Source organism: Dendrobium catenatum, unplaced genomic scaffold (genome assembly GCF_001605985.2).
Source record: "Dendrobium catenatum unplaced genomic scaffold, ASM160598v2 original_scaffold_67303, whole genome shotgun sequence".
Lineage (NCBI taxonomy): Eukaryota > Viridiplantae > Streptophyta > Magnoliopsida > Asparagales > Orchidaceae > Dendrobium > Dendrobium catenatum.
Genome location: NW_021385752.1, coordinates 493,665 through 510,596, shown reverse-complemented (window position 1 = coordinate 510,596; position 16,932 = coordinate 493,665). Strand labels below are relative to the sequence as shown.

Below are 16,932 nucleotides of genomic sequence, written 5' to 3'. Positions count from 1 at the left end.
AAAATAACTCATTAATTTGAATCCTTAATCACATTTATAACCTAATATATGAATGACTTGTATTAGGATATATTACTAATTTTGACAATTTTAAGCTTTTTGGTTATTTGAATTGGAGTTATGTGGAATTAGGAACATTTAAAAAAATTGAATGCAAGAAAGTAATTTTTTGGAATTTTGCAACACATAAGAACTAATGCTTGTGATATAAAAATTCCATCACTTTTGTATAAGTCCTAATTCAACCCTATATTATGTATTTTTATGGAGCTTATTTTAGAGATTATTCTTGATGTGATTATAATTTGATTATGGATTATAGATATCTTATTTATGGTTGAGACATTTAATTATGATGATTCATAAATTATTCTATAGGAGGCATTTATGATGGTAATTGTTTATAATTTGTATTTGATGTTAATTATTCTTTTCTATCTATTATTAGTATGACTAGTGGCGCGAGAAGAAAAGATCCTGCATGGAAATATGGCACTCAAGTTGAAGTGTCAGACGAAGGTGCGAAGAAGGGATATGTTTACATGAATTGTAATTTCTGTGAGAAGCGCATTACGGGTGGTGTCAAGAGGCTGAAGGATCACCTAGCTTGCACTCATGTCAATGTGAGACCATATGCAAAAGTACCTGTTGAAGTGAAAAAAGAATGTATTGATTACTTAAAGAAGTTTGCCACCACAAAGGAGGTCACAAAAAGAAATATGGAAGAGATGATAGGAAACTCTTCTTACTATGGATCATAGCATGAAGGTTCCAGTACTGGAAGCCATCTAGTTTCTTCAGACCGAGACAGTCGGGGGCCCATGGATAGATTCATGCTAAATATTGATAATGAGAAAAACATAAATACTCAGGATATTCAGCCTCCTACAGCTACAAAAGAACTTAGGAACAGAGTTTGTTTGGATATCGTTTAATGTTGTTAGGAGTCCGTCATGGATCAATATGTTACGATCTGTTGGAAGCTATGGAAGAGGACTACAACCTCCAAGCATGTATGAGCTGAGGACTTGGATGCTGAATGAGGAGGTTAAGACAACTTCAAAAATGATGAATGATGTTAAGAAGATTTGGATTGAGACAAGAGTGACAATAATGTCAGATGGTTGGTCAGATATTCGACATAGAAGTATTATTAATTTCTTGGTCAACAATCCATATAGAACAGTTTTTCTCAAATCAGTAGATGCTTCAAGCTTTGTCAAGGATGCACAATTATTGTTTGAAATATTGGATGAAGTTGTGGAGGAAGTGGGAGATGCCTTAGTAGTACAGCTTGTTACTGATAATACAAGTGCATACAAAGCTCAGGGAGAATGTTAATGGAGAAGATGATTCACCTTTACTGGACTCCTTGTGCTGCACATTGTATTGACTTGATGCTTGATAGGTTGGGACAGTTGCCTCAACATAAATCAGCCATATTAAAGTCCAAATTCGTTAGTAAGTTTATATACAATCATTCTTGGGTACTCAGCTTGATGAGAAAGTTCACTGAAAAGGAAATTATTAAACCTGCTGTTACAAGATTTGATACTGCATATTTAACATTGCAGAGATTCAAGGAGTTAAGACAACCTTTGGAAGCAATATTTGCTTCTGAAGAGTGGGATAAAAGCTCATGGGCCAAAAAACAATAAGGAAAACAAGTTAAAAAGATTGCTATGAAAGACGATTCATTTTGGCGGAGTACAAATTATGCTTTAAAGACAACAGGACCATTAGTTAAGGTGCTTAGAATGGTTGATGTTGAGAGGGCCCCGGCTATGGGATTTATTTATGAAGCAATGAATAGGGCTAAAGAAGACATTGCAAAAGAATTGGGAGATCAAGAAAGTGCCTACAAAGAAATATGGAATATTATAAATGAAAAGTGGGATTGACAATTACACCAACACTTACATGCTGCTGTGTACTATTTAAATCCCCAATTTCATTATGATAAAGATTTTCATGTTGACAAAGAGGTGAAAACTGGTTTGTATGCATGTATGGATAGACTCATTTCTAAAGAAGCTACCTCAAAGTTAATGATCAACTTGAGGATTTTCATTTGAAGAAGGGAATGTTTGGATTTAGAACAGCACAAGCATGCTTCAAAACACAATCTCCTGGAATGTTTATAATTTGTGTATTTATAATTTTAATGTTAATATTTATGTTCAACTCTTGTACTTCAACCAATATTCATAAAATACTATGTTTATCTTCATGTAGAACGTTGGTGAGCTTAGTTTGGAGATGATGTTCCTGAATTGAAAGCTTTTGCAGTTAAAGTTCTTAGCCCAACGTGTTCGGCTTCTGCAGGCGAGCGTAATTGGAGCATCTTCAATCAAATTCATACAAAGAGAAGAAATTGATTGGCGGCAGATCGAATGAACAAACTAGTTTATGTTATGTTTAACAAAAAACTGAAAGATAGACATCTCAAATTGCAGAATCAAGGAAATATTGAGAATGAAATTGACCCTTTGCTTGTTGATGAGTTACAATCTGATGATGAATGGGTTACTCCTAGGAATGCTGATGTTTTTGAAGTTGAAGCAGAAGGAGAAACTCATGTTAATGAAGAAGACAATGAAGCAACTACCCAAGTATATAAAAGAAAGAAACAACGTGAGATTGAAGTTTCGAAAAAATTCAAAGGTATTCTTAAATATAATGAATTATTTTGTATGTTACTATTGTTTCATTTTAGAGCTAATGAAATATTAATTGATATAGGAGATAAAAAAAATATATTATAGATGAAGAAGAGTTTGAGGATGACTTTGACATTAATTATGATGATTCTGAAGACAATCAAAGTGATGATGAGCCTGCTTTGGGTCTTGATCCCAAAGGGATGTTTTATTTTTAAGTGAGTTTATTTTAAATCTTGTATTCCAGTAATATTATCTTGAAACAAATCTTCAAATTCATAGTTGACATAATATTTTATTATTTTTTGTCATTATTTATAATTGTAAATTAATTTATTTTATTCATTTTGAGGCTTACACCTCGATCCGCCTCGAGGCTTATGCCTTGCCTCGCTTAGAAAAAATGCCTCGATTCCCGATTTCGCCTTTTAAAACCTTGGTTGATTTTAATAAGTTTTGTATTTCAAAGGACGTCAAAAAAGGAAATGAAGTATAACTTTCAACAAAGGTTGATATAAGAGGCTCTAACGAGTACGAAAACTGCATTTTAATGAATCTAGATTAACGAAGAAGAAAATATATATGACTCTAGATCAACAATGAAAGTTGTAGAGAAACAAGCAATGAAGGCTGATAATCTAGATCAGAAGAAATAAAACAAAGGTTAAACGAACCCTCTAGAATCACTAGACACAGGAAAATTGGGAGTAAATGCTCTTCCAAAGGACAGCAAACAGAGATTAGTTTTTTTAGTCTTGATTTGAGCCTGCTCCAATAATGTGGAGAAAAAAAAAAATTCTTCACCACAATGATCTCTTATATTATGAATAGCGAACACTACCAACTATTTAAACATGGAGAAAGCAATTAATGGAAGACCCAATTCTTCAAGTACTACTAATCAAATTTGGATATTCCAAATTTGTTTCCACTCAAAAAAAAAAAAAAACAAGAATATAAAATTTCTATTACAGTTTGGATATAACTAGTATTATCTTTACATAATTCTAAATACATCCAAAATTTGGATATCTTACACGTAATTATTTAATATTTTCCCACATATGAAGGATTCTAATATACACGCTATTTTTTTCTGAAAAACACACGTAATATTAAAACAGAGAGACATCTTACCAGTACACGATCTAACAAAAGCTGAATTACAAGCTGCTCAAGTTGTTCCTTCTTAAGATCAGGAGTAGGCTTAGATGAAGCACCTGAACAAACAAATTTAAAATAATAAGGTATTAAATGAAGCATTCCTGCAGAATTAATCCACTAAGAGCATAAGAACAAAAGAAACCGAACTATAATGCATTCATAAGGAGAAGCAGCAGCAGCAGCAGCAGCATTATTATGAAAATTGATAGAATACAGAATTGTTGGAAATGAAGCACCAACACAATTGAGAAACAGTTGATATGTTGGAGAACATGATGTGAAACAAACCCGTTCAGGAGTTACTTTAAGGAAATTAAAGAGAACAAATTTAACAAAATAATCCAAAATAAAATTATCACTTATAGCAAAAGATTGATCCTTGGAGTTCTCAGTTTTTAACTTGCTTAGGCAAAGAAGAGCGAAATCGATCAACCAAACAATTCAAGAAAACTCAAAGAATAATTGTACGCTACGATAATAAACAAGAGTCCACGATATAATAATGAGAATTTTCACATTTGGAGTCCATACACTCAACTAGTCTAGGCTTTAGCGGAAGAAGAGTCTCCACATTAGAACCGAGGTCACTCCGAGGAAGAAGGAACCTAAGATCGTCGTTCTTGGATAGGTGGCCGGAGCGGTGGAGGATGATGGTCATCCAATGATGATCCAACGTCCCTTTGATCTTTGCTCGTCGAGCACATCAACTAATGTGTACTTGACACGGTCGATGTGCTCTTCAATAGTGTCGTCGAAATCGAAGCCCACGTCAAAGAACGGTGATTGGAGAATGTCAACTTGATCTCGATCGTCATGCACAAATCCAAAGTTTCATTCTGGTTCCGCCATGCATTCTTGTCGGGAGTTGAGGTAGCATCCGACAAGAAGAAGGGAGGTGGAAGGTGGCGGCTTGGAGTGGAGAAGGTTGGCCGGCGTGAGGGATAGGGGAGGTCGGCTAGGTTGGAGATGCTACGAGATAATTTCAGTAAAACTGAAATTTTCTCAAATTTTGAGAAGGAGGGAAGGGTTTAATTGTGGAATTCAATTTGAATTCCCATAAGGAAGGGGGCGGCAATGAGAGGAGGGAGTTGGGGCTGATTTTGTGGAGCTATTAAGGTGACTAGGAGAGAGAGAGGAGGCCATTAAGGGGGCCGGCCACATGAGGATGAGAGAGGGGGTGAGTTTTGAATAAGTGGGGATCAACAATTTAATTTCAGATTTTTTTTTTTCAAAATCTGAAATAAATTTTCAGTTTTCTTAAGAAGAGAAAACTTCCATTTAGGAGGGCAATCAATTTAAACAATTTGAATTTCAAATTCGAAATTGAAAATCAATTAAATTGATGGCGTAAATTAAGGAGCTAAATTAGGAAACAATTAATAACTCATAACAATTTGAAATTTCAAAATTTGAAAATCCATGGAAGGGGCGGCCGGCGGGATGTTGCAGCCAATTGGCCGGCGGCTAAGGGCTAGGCGGCGGCAATTGCAAAGGGAGGAAGAAAGGGAAAATTCAAGGTATTCGAGCGACTACGAATTTAATAAACCTCGATTAACTTCAACCCGGATTTCCACACAAATAACTTGGACGAAATCTATAACTCACAAAGAGATCTAGTTTTTCCGTCGAACTCACTAAGAGATCTAGGAGAAGTGCACTCACAAAGAGAACAAAGAGTAATTTTTTTTTTCATTCATCAAAACTACTATTACATGAGAAAATATATAGGCCACCAAATGACAAAAAAACAAAAGACTAAAATGCCCCTGGGGCTACAATAGCAACTAAATACCCACAAGGGCAAAAGCGGAAAAACATAAAAATAAAATAAACTACTACATAAAATGACAAAAAAACAACTCATGATCATGGCCGTCGATCTCTGGCATCTCCTGATGGTACATGTGTCGAAATCGCTGATGATGTCCTCATCAGAACATGTCGCACCACAAAATGTTAATTAAAGGAGAAAAGCATGACCAAACTATTACAACTGAATGCTATGCTTCATTCATTATCATTTTCGTCATTGGACTGCCTATCACAACTACTTAGGGTTCACTTTTTAACTGTTTATCATCCATGTTCAGTTTTATAGGAAGTAGGTCTCACACCCCATTTTGGCCCTCCTTACGGTCGACCTGGAGTATAATGGAGAAGGAAAATCTAAACAGGCCACTTCTTACTAATACTCACGAGCGACTTCTATCAGAATTCGATGAGTAAAAAATAATATATTTAGACTCTCCTAGCATATCAAGCTTTATACTTAACAACATGAAGCATATAATATGTCTCAATTAAACTTCAAATATAATCAAAAGAAATACAAAGCTTTACTAAAACTTTTTAAAACTTATTTACGCATCCCAAAAATTTATGTATAGCCTCCACTTGGACATATATGTACACTTAAAATATATTTACACCAAAATGAATAGTCACTCCTTTTTGTCTAATGCCCTACAGGTTCATTCTCTTTTCTAAAGTACAATCACTGATAATGAGCTATGGCTCAATGAAATACACAATAAATTGTGGTATTATAGTCACTAATTAATGTATCAACAATTGCATGACTAAACTGAAATTAGAATGATATCATAAACATAACATAACAATTCTGAATTTATAAATATATAAAACTTTAACAAGTTTTTATGCATTGTTTGAGTATCTCACTTCACTTAAAATTCATTCTTCAAAGTCCTGTTTTCTTCTGCTTTTGTACACCATCTAAAACATGCATTTTTTTTATTTATACATACTTGAAAATAAATAAAACAACAATATGAACATCTTATGAATTACATCAATTATACTCTTCCTCATTCAACCCATAATATTTTCTTTTCTCCTTCCTAATCTCCCTATTTTCATTACTGAATTCAACAACTAGTTTCAGCACACTCAGCATTCAGAAATTCATATTTCAGAAACAAAACACTAATTTCAGCAACTATAGCAACAATGTTCACTATTCTCCTCACTTTTTCTGCACACACTATTGCAGAAAATACAATTACAATTTCTTTAGCTTTCTACAATGCTAAACTTCCTACTATGAGCTCCAAAAATTCAGCCCCGACCTCCCCCGTTGCTTTTCTTCGGGGGAGTTTTAACGGAATTAGTTCAAGGGTAAATTTTGGAAGGCAGATTGGTTTGTATATAAGATACTACCTAGAGATTTTGCCCTCATTATTTTGCGAGGACTTTATGATCTGAGTTTTGGTTTCCTATAGCTGCAAGCCCCTATAGTTAATTACCCCTCCTGATAACAAGAGATAACTTTCGATTAAGGCTAGTCGTCAATAAGATACATAGAGATACGTGTTATCTCGTATATAGTAGCAGCATGGCTTGGGTATTTGAAATTTGAAGAGTTTGATATTTAAAATTTGAAATTGCACCACCTTGCACTTAAAGCGAATGGTGGGGGAATAGATGATGGACTCGATCAATCCCATAGTTCCATCATCCCGGGCCATCGTGATCCCAGGTTTACTTAGACAGAGGAGGTAATCAACCCAACCTGACAGAAGAATCCTTGTCGTCAACCATGGGTTGCTTCGTCCAAGAAGACCTTATAGACCTCGGGTGAATGTTTATCTAAGGGTACAAATTTGAATTCACCTTAGCTAATAGAAGATTGTATGGCTTATCAATCGTATCCTATTGATTTATATCTCAAGGAATTGATGCCACTAAGAAATGTATTGGCTCTAACCATAACTATTATCACGTAGTGCCATTTGAAGGCAAAACCACTCGGTTCAAATGGCCACGGGTCATAACCATTTATCCTGTAGTGATATTTAGTGGCAAAAAAGCCGATCAGGGGACACGTGCCACGTCCTTACTGGCAAGAAATTATTTGAGAATGGATCCTAGTGATATTTTCGATTAGGTATTAGCTCTTTGTGAGTTGAAGTGATTTTCAGATTTGTCCGCCTAGGAAAAATGTTGCGTAAGGTGGATAGGTTTGCTTTAAGTTGTTGATGGGTTATTTCACTTTTAAATATTTGGGTTTTTCTGATTTTGGATTTTCATGGGCATTTAGGTGGAATTTAAAATATTTTAAATTGACCCCTCAAGTTGAGATTTGCATTCAACACGGCCTTCATCTGGGTGACTTTGAGGTCACTTGAAAATATTTGAATTTTTTGAAAATTTGAGGGCACTTTGAAATGTTTGAGATTAACCCCTCCGATTGAGATCTAAATTCAACACGGTCATCATCGGGGTGATAGGATAATTTCCATTTGTGAATTGAGCCTTGTCGACTCTGTCGGGCAGTTGACAGAGGATCGAGTTTTGTAGACTATATGTATTTGTTGATGATTTTTTTTTGTTGGAGGCTTTGAAGTCCTTATATGAACGTATAAAATAGATATTCCAGTCGACGCCTTGACCACATATCTATTTGATAGTTCGAGTCATGTCGACCTCTATCTATCCATATAGAAAGATCGGTTTCAAACTAAGTTCATTTATTGACCCACGAAGTATCCCTACACGTCACGTGTGTTCCTACGACACGCTCACCGGGGCTCATACGAGTGCATGGGAGCATTTTATAATTATTTGTTGAACCATATCGACTCCTATTTACCTGTTTAGGATGATCTGGTTCAAATTTATTGACCCGCGCAATATCCTTAGACATTACGTGTATTCCTACAACACACTCATCGAGGCCCATGCGGGTTTTATGATTGCACTTGTCTCCTTTTGTGTACCTATGTGCATACATATTATAGTGCATGTGCAGGGGCATTCTTAGAATATTTATAAACGCCTTCTGTCCGCTTGCATGGATGTTGCGGATCCGATGGTGTTATGTGGTACTAGGGTCATTTGTCCGCTGCATACAAGTAGACTGTTGTGCATTTGTTGACCTCCACATATTACCCAAAGGAACAAAAAAGAAAAAATCATCAAAATCATACCTGGCGGATCCACGAATATTACCATAAATCCCGTAAAAGGACTGTAGCTTGGCGCCGTTAGCGTCTCCTTGCGAGATTCCCGTATGCAGCTCCTCGATCGTTACCCCATTCTCCTCTATAAAACACGACCGAAGCCCTTCTCATTCGTGTCTCTGCTTCTCCCGAAATCCACGAATCCTCTGTCCGACTCCACACATCCGCTCCCTGCTTCCACTATCGATCTCCCTCTAGCTTCGACCTATACCGACCTCCTCATCCCCGACTTCTTCAATCCGCAGAGAGAGAGAGAGAGAGAGAGAGAGAGAGAGAGAGAGAGAGAGAGAGGAAAGTCGCCCTTACCCGAGTCTTCCTCCTCCCCATCGCCTGTAGCCGAAGCACAAGCAGCCAAATCCCGATCTCCACTTGATCCCTCTCCGCCTCCTATAAGCCGCACCCCCTCTATCGTGAAGAAGACAAACTTGAGCCCTCCGATCCTTCTTCCCTGCTCCAACCAGCTTGCAGATATAGGTTTAGTTTTATTTTTTATTTATTTATTTATTTAGTTTTATTTTATTACTAATTAATATAATTAGTTAATATTATATATATATATATATATATATTGTATTTAATTATATTAGTTTTGATTAACTGTAATTAATCTTAATTAATTAAGTTAATTCTAATTTTCCCTCACCTCGGTTTGTGTGTCCGGCAAACCACCTATGCACGCCTTTATTAAGCGTGGTCAGAGGGAACCTGGTGCGACACCTATGACGAGGTAGGTGAGTGACCCCTCGATTCATGTGCCAACATCGACAACCGCGCGAAGATATGAATTCATCTAAACTCAAAACCCTACTTCAATGTTCGTGGAAGACCGAAAAATCGCCCATGCACGCCATTGTTGCGGCACCTATGGCGAGGCAGGGTCACTCATAAGTACCCCCGAGCGGGGGGAAAACAAACTGCTTTTTCAAAAATGCTTTTTAAAACCCCATGCAGGCCTTTGTTGGCGTGGTGGATGAAAAATAAAATAATACCGCCACGGTGTCTCACAAACACTAACCGTGCACGTCTTTGTTGACGTGGCGGGTAGGCGGCCTCTTGATTTTTTTCCTAAACGGGAGAGACGCCGGGAAGCTGCCGAAATTTTATCTGGAAAAGACAAAAACTTGGACTTTATTTGGACATTAATTTGGACAACGAAATGAACTAAATTTTAATCCAAATATATGGGCAAACTACTTAAATCAATTGTGACCAAGAAAAATCTTGAATGGTCGCCTGGACTTAAACAATGCTTGAATAATAAGATTGCTTGAACTCAAATGAGCTTGGAGAAAGGACATTTCTTGGACTTGAATCAAAACTCAACTTACTTTGAACTTGAATTGAACTTGTAAAGTGAACAAAGACTCGACCTGAGCAAGAAATGACTTAAGTGAACTCAAACTTTAAGTGAACCCCAAAAGGCTTGAACTTGATTGAACTCAGAGGACTGCAGGGGACTGAAACGAACGGAAGAGGCTCACTTCGAGTCTGAACTATACTTGAACAAAACTTTGGACACAAAGAACTTTGACATCAAAGCTAACATACAAGTTGACTATATGGAACTATGCTCAGAACTTGAATCAAGTGGACAAAGCATGAACACTTGAACCCCAAATTTGAATGAATCATAAAATGATTGATCAGACATAAAAATGCAAGTGCTAAATTCCAAATTATTTGATCGAGAACTAACAATCATAAGTGGCTTAAACTTGAAGTTTGAGTGATTAGGAGCAAGAGCCATGAGCTAAACTGTGAAATGTTAAACCTCACTCGCAATATGCAAATGGGGTCATGATTCTCAAATGCATTAAAAGATGCATGATTTTCAAATATATGAAATGATTCATTCATGAATAGTGGAGTGAAATACTCATGAACCAAACTTTAGAGATCTAGCAACATCTCTATAATGAGTATGGTGAACATAGCCGCCTACAATGATTTTTTCATATCACATGTGCTAATACCGTGGCAAGCATACATTCCCATTCCCTACAAGCACAAAGGAAACGATCATCGCAATATCCTAGCAGTCAACATCGACTAGATAGTGAAGGAAGAATGAAAATCCCTTACAAACAACTATGGGATACTTGTGATCATTCATGAACGATAATGGCATGCATCCAAATGAGTATCAATTAACACCTCATGGTTAGCATTAATACATAGTCATCTGTATGGAGTCTTTATATTAAACACAATCAACTTGCAAGCACAATGGTCCATCAAAGAAAGGTAACATCAAGTGATTTGGAATCATTGCAATAAGGTCGAAGATGGATGCAGGAAGTTCATTATAAGTGCAATAAAATATTTACAAGCGATGATTGTTGGTAAAGCAGTGAATAGTATAGTGTTCTAGAGCCAACAATGACTAATATACAAGCACTTGCAACGATCTCCACATATATTGAAATGCATGTAATAGAATGCAGTAATTCTCTGATCAAAACACATATGGAATACCAATGATGAATGCAACAGCATCTTGCAATCAATCACCAATCATTATCAAGCAAGCACAATGGTCTTATGCAAGCAAAGATTGATGACTACAAATACAAACCTCTACGAGATGTTATAGAAGGTTTACTGCACACCCAGTATGTCAACCACAAACGAAAATGCAAAATAACTACAGCAAATTCAAACGCCTGTAGTCAGTTCTAGATGACTCGTATGCAAAGCAAAGACCAAGAACAAAAAATATCATGTAAAGGCAATTGTCTACAAACGGAAGCAAGAGATTCGTTAGTGAACTACAATCCACCTACAGAAAGCAACAGTAGTGCACGACAGTTTACCTGTATGAAGCAGCGAACAACTTTATTCATAAGCTGCTATGCCTCGCCACCAGATCTGTAACCTCCATACAAGCAGACAGAAGGTGTCTACAAATATTTCAAAATACCCCTGCACGTGCACTGTAATTTGTATACACATAGGTACACTAAAGGGGAAAATACAATCTCAACCTGCATTGGCCCCGACGAGCATGTTATTGGTACACACGTGACGTCTAGGGATGCTGCGCGGGTTATCAAATTTTAAACCCGATCCTCCTTAGCAGGTAAAAAGGAGTTGACATGGTTTAATTATAAAATGCCCCCAAACCCACATGGGCCCCGGCGAGCGTGTTATAAATACACATGTGATGTCTAGGGATGTTGTGCGGGTTGATAAGTGAATTCAAGTTCGAACCCGATCCTTCTATACGGATCAATAGGAGTGGACAAGGTTTGAACCTTCAAACAAATACACAGTTGTGGCGACCGATGTATTTGTTTTAATACATTCATATTAGGCCTTCAAGGCCTATAACACTAAGAATTCATTAATAAAGGCATGAAGCCTACAAAATCCGATCCCTTATTGACAAGTTGATAGGGTCGACAGGGTTCAATCAACAAAGAGAAATGATCCTGAACACCCCAATGATGGCCGTGTTGAATGTAGATCTCAATCGGAGGGGTTCATAAATATTTCAAATGTCTCCCAAATATCCAAAGTCCATTCAAAATTCAACCACAAAGCCCAAAATCCAACAAATCCCAAAATCCCAAATATTTAAAATGAAATTCAACCATTCAAACACATATAGCAAAATCCGTCCACCCTCCGCAACAGTTTGCTGGGTAGACAAATGAAGTTTACTTCAGCTCACAAAGAGCCAAATGCGTAATCAAAAATATTACTAGAATCCATTCTCACACAACCTACTGCTAGTAAGGACATGGTATGTATCTTCTAACTGGCGGTTTTGCCGCCAAATGGCACCGCAGGATAAACGGTTATGACCCGGGGCCCTCTGAACCGAGTGATTTTACCGCCAAATGGAACCGCGAAATATCGGTTATGGCCAGTGCCAATACATTCCTTATTGGCATCAAATCCTTAAGATATGAATCAATAGGATATGATTGATAGGGCACAAAGCCCTCTATTAGCTAAGGTGGATTCAAATTTGTCCCCTTAGACAAACATTCATCCCCGGTCTATAAGATTCCCTTGGACGAAGCAACACATGGCTACCGACAGGGATCCTTCTGTCAGTTAGGGTCGACTACCTCCTCTGAATAAGTAGACCAGGGACCACGATGGCCCAGGACGATGGAACCATGGGATCTTGATCAGGTCTATCATCCATTCCCCCGCCATCCGCTTTAAGTGCAAGATGGTGCAATTTTCTATTTTAAATATCAAACTTTCCAAACCTTTCCAAATACCCAAATTCAAACCCAATTTCCAAATCCAAATCTATGCTGCTACTATATGTCATATACCACGTATTCTATACGTATCTGATTGACGACTAGCCTTAATCGAAAGTTCTCTCTCATTATCGGGAGGGGTAATTAACTATAGGGGCTTGCGCCTATAGGAATCCATCATAAAGTCCTCGTAAAATGAGGGCGAAATCTCTGGGTAGTGTCTTATCTACAAACCCACCTGCCTTCCAAAATTTACCTCGAAACTTATTTCGTTAAAACTCCCTCGCCAAAAGAAAAAAGTAAAACCAGCAATCGCAGGCGAGGGGAGGCCGGGGCCGAATTTTCGGAGCCCACAGCATTACTTGTTCTTTTTGTAAATGAATTATAGTGCACTAACGAATCTCCTTATATGCATTTTTAGATGCTTGTAAGTGGCTCTGTTGCTTGGAGACAATCTGATATATTCATCTGTGTACTGATGTATGGTGTTAGATGAGTTGTATTCACTGTCAACTTCTCTGAGCCTATCTACTATTATTATTTGCAGGGACTGTTGTATTTGTTGCATATCAAATTCTTCTGCTCATAGAGGATGATATGCTTTCTTGCCACTAAATCATTGTAGACTACATGAATGTCCAAGAGCTTGTTTCATGCCTCTGTATATGCCTATAAGGAACATCATCGACTGTAGGCAGGTTCACTGCATTCATTTGTTTATATGTTATCTTGACTACAAGGGATTGTATGCATGAGGAATCTCTTTTTGTTGTCTATAAGAGGGATATACCTCCTTGTTACGGGCTGAATACCACTTATGAGAGAGTTATATTTTCTACAATATCACGACATATACTTGTAGGATGGAAGCTTTCACTATTGTTTACAGGCAAGTTAGCATATTTGCTTACAAGCTACTTGACATTGATGGCAAAGGAGTCATCTTCTCCATGACTCTCTTGTTTAGTTTGTGGACATGTTGCATTTTGATTGGCATGAGAGCCCACCACCCCTTTTTTTGAAAAACATTTATTTAAAAGCTTCATATTTTTATTGTAAGCACGTTGATTGGAATGCCATCACATTTGTTACAAATCTTCTACTTCACAAGCATGTCAAATGTGCTCGTAGAAAATTCCTCCTTCGTAGAGCATTGGGAGTTTATTTACCACTTGTGTTATATCTTGTTTGTTGATGCTCCTCACACATTGATTTTCAGTATTTGTAAAGGAATCCAACACATTTATTTGTATGTTGCTTATGTCTGAAAGTGTTCCACCATAAGTCCTTGCATTAAATGTCGGCATTCATTTGAAAGTTTTGAATCATCACTTATCATTTGCAGTTGTTTGTAAATATTCATCTAAAACATCAGCATAAGTCTCTTATTTTGTTGATTAATTCTTCTCTGGATGACTTGGATTCATCAACTATCTCATAATACATCGACCAGTGAGTTATTGTATTCTTAATGTCATCTTGGTGTTGAAAGTGTCATTGTAGGCACTGCATTCATCCCTCTTTACATACAAGTTGATTGGCAGGGCCATCACTTACACTTGCCTCTTTCTTATTCATTGACATCCGCTATGCATTAATCTTCAATGCTTGTAGGAGACCGAGATATTTGCTAGCAGTTTGATTTGGTGATTGTAGAAGCATATTGGCCTTTAGTAGATTGTAGGGATATCCCAATATTTGTTGCAGGAGTGATATGAGTGTTGTTTATTCCCATTTAAAAACTGATTTGATCGAATGTTTAAGTCATTTTAACCATAAGGTTTGTCATTTATGTGCATTGAGGGCTTGTCCACCCAAAGTCTTATGTTCACTTGCTGATGTACATTTGAAAGGTCCAAATTGTTATTTAATAATAATTTGGAGTCCGATTTGTCACTTGTTCATGGTCACCATATCATATTCAAATCCAAGTTCCTTTGTAGTTCACCTAAGTTCATGTTCTTTCTGTATTTTATTCAAGTCCAAATTATTTGAATTAAGTTGAAGTCTAGAAGTCTTAATGCAAGCAAGAAATTAGAAAAAAATCTAATTTTTACTTGCAAGAAGAAAACACTTCCTAGGATAAAAAAAATAAATAAAATACCCCAAAATAGACAAAATACAACAATGTTTATAAGAAAAAAGACTTACAAACTTTGACACAAACACAAAATAAAGACACCTAAAATTGCATCATAACATTGATTGAGAAGAAGGATACAAGTGAAGTCGAACTTGCGGAGAGAAGAAAGAGATAAGAAGTCCAAGAAGAAGAGAGGACAAGCTCGCAAGCTTTCCTAGATAGAGAGGAGAAGAGGTGGAACGAGCTCGCAAGCTTTTCCAAGAAAGAACAAAAACCCTCAGGTTTTTTGATCAAAAAATTGCATCATATCATCCTTTAAAACTCTCAAAACATCTACTATATATAGGATAAAAGATGGCAGCCAAACAGCCACCATAATATTTCACGTAAATCAGTTTAAATAGGGAATATGGAAGGCCAAGGGGCTGTCCAAAAACAGCACCCAAAGAGCCACAAAATAGGCTAGAATTTATTCCAAAATAGCTCCCAAAAACCAAGGAAAAAGCAGCCACGAAACAGCAGCCTAGGGAGGTGGAACAGCACCAAAAAGGCAGCACATGAATCGGGTAAAACAGCCAGGGAAGCAGCCAAAAAACCAGCATAGGAACCGGGTAAAACAGCCAGGGAATCAGCCAAAAAGGCAGCACATGAACCGGGTAGAGGCAGCCACAGGAAAGCAGCCAAGGAAGAAACCAAGAAGGCACAAAGAAGGGGAAAGGAAAAGGCAGCCAAGGGGGGGAAGAACCAAGGGCCAATAGAGGGGGAAACCAAAGATCCAAAGACAAAGGGGGAATGAACCAAATAATGACAATTTATGAGCTGAATAAGTATAAGAGGCTCATTAATGAGCTGACTCTAGCAGAACTTACAAAAATTTCAACTCAACTTGTTTTGACCCCCCCTGCCTACATCAAGTCCCCTATAATTCGAGTACTGTTCAACTCTTCTGTAGTTCAAAATTAATTAAAGTCTTTGTAATCATTCAAGCTTAAACTTGGTTCACTTAGTGTTCAAATTCAAGTTTAATTTAATTCTCCTGCACTTAGTTCATTTGAGTCCAAGTCTTAGATTTTAGTGAATTTTGAGTTTTGAACTTTTTAATAAAATTGGAGCTTCTTAATAATTGATTTTGAGATTTAGGGAATTTGAAAAGAAGTATGATCCCCTACAGTTGAGATTAACATTCAATGCATCCATCATTGGGGATTATGGGTAATTTCATTTTATCAGCCGAACTATGTTGATTTTGTTATATGATTGGGTTCAGTGTCGATTTTATGCTTTTAGTTGTGAATCTTTCTTATGATAGACCTTGATGGTCTAATTTGAACCTATAAAATCAAACACCTGGTCAACACTATGACCATGTATTTGTTCGATGATTCGAGTCGTGTCAACTCCTGGTTCATTCAAAGTGGAGGATCAGACTTGAACTTAAGTTCACTTTTAAGCCACATAGTATCCTCAATCGTCATGTGTATATATATACCATGCTCGTCATGGCCTATTTGGTATATTGTGCATGATATACATCATACTTTTGTCATAAAGCATTCATTTGATTGACATGCTACATCAATATAATTGGTATGATGCATCACTAGAACTGACATAATGCACTTTTAAGATTATCATGTTAGCATTAATTATGTCGTGGATTTACATAGGTGTCAAAGTGCATTTACTGATTAGCATAATGAACTTGTATGAATGATGTGATGTTTTGCACGATATGTGTAATGCATTCATGTTTGATATCAACATGTTCATTAGCCTATGCTCGTGATACATTTGTATGTTGTAACATGTTTGCATAACTCATT

At 36.9% G+C, this 16,932-nt stretch overlaps 1 protein-coding gene across 3 annotated transcripts in view; it reads right to left on the bottom strand.

The window, feature by feature from the left end:
* LOC110101779 (mediator of RNA polymerase II transcription subunit 34) overlaps positions 1 to 16,932 on the bottom strand; it is a 96,783-nt gene that overhangs the window by 18,161 nt on the left and 61,690 nt on the right. For all 3 annotated transcript variants that reach the window (XM_020829839.2, XM_020829838.2, XM_020829840.2), the window contains one exon: positions 3,798 to 3,880. In XM_020829839.2, coding sequence (XP_020685498.1) covers positions 3,798 to 3,880 — 83 coding nt within the window. The remainder of the gene's footprint in view (positions 1 to 3,797; positions 3,881 to 16,932) is intronic.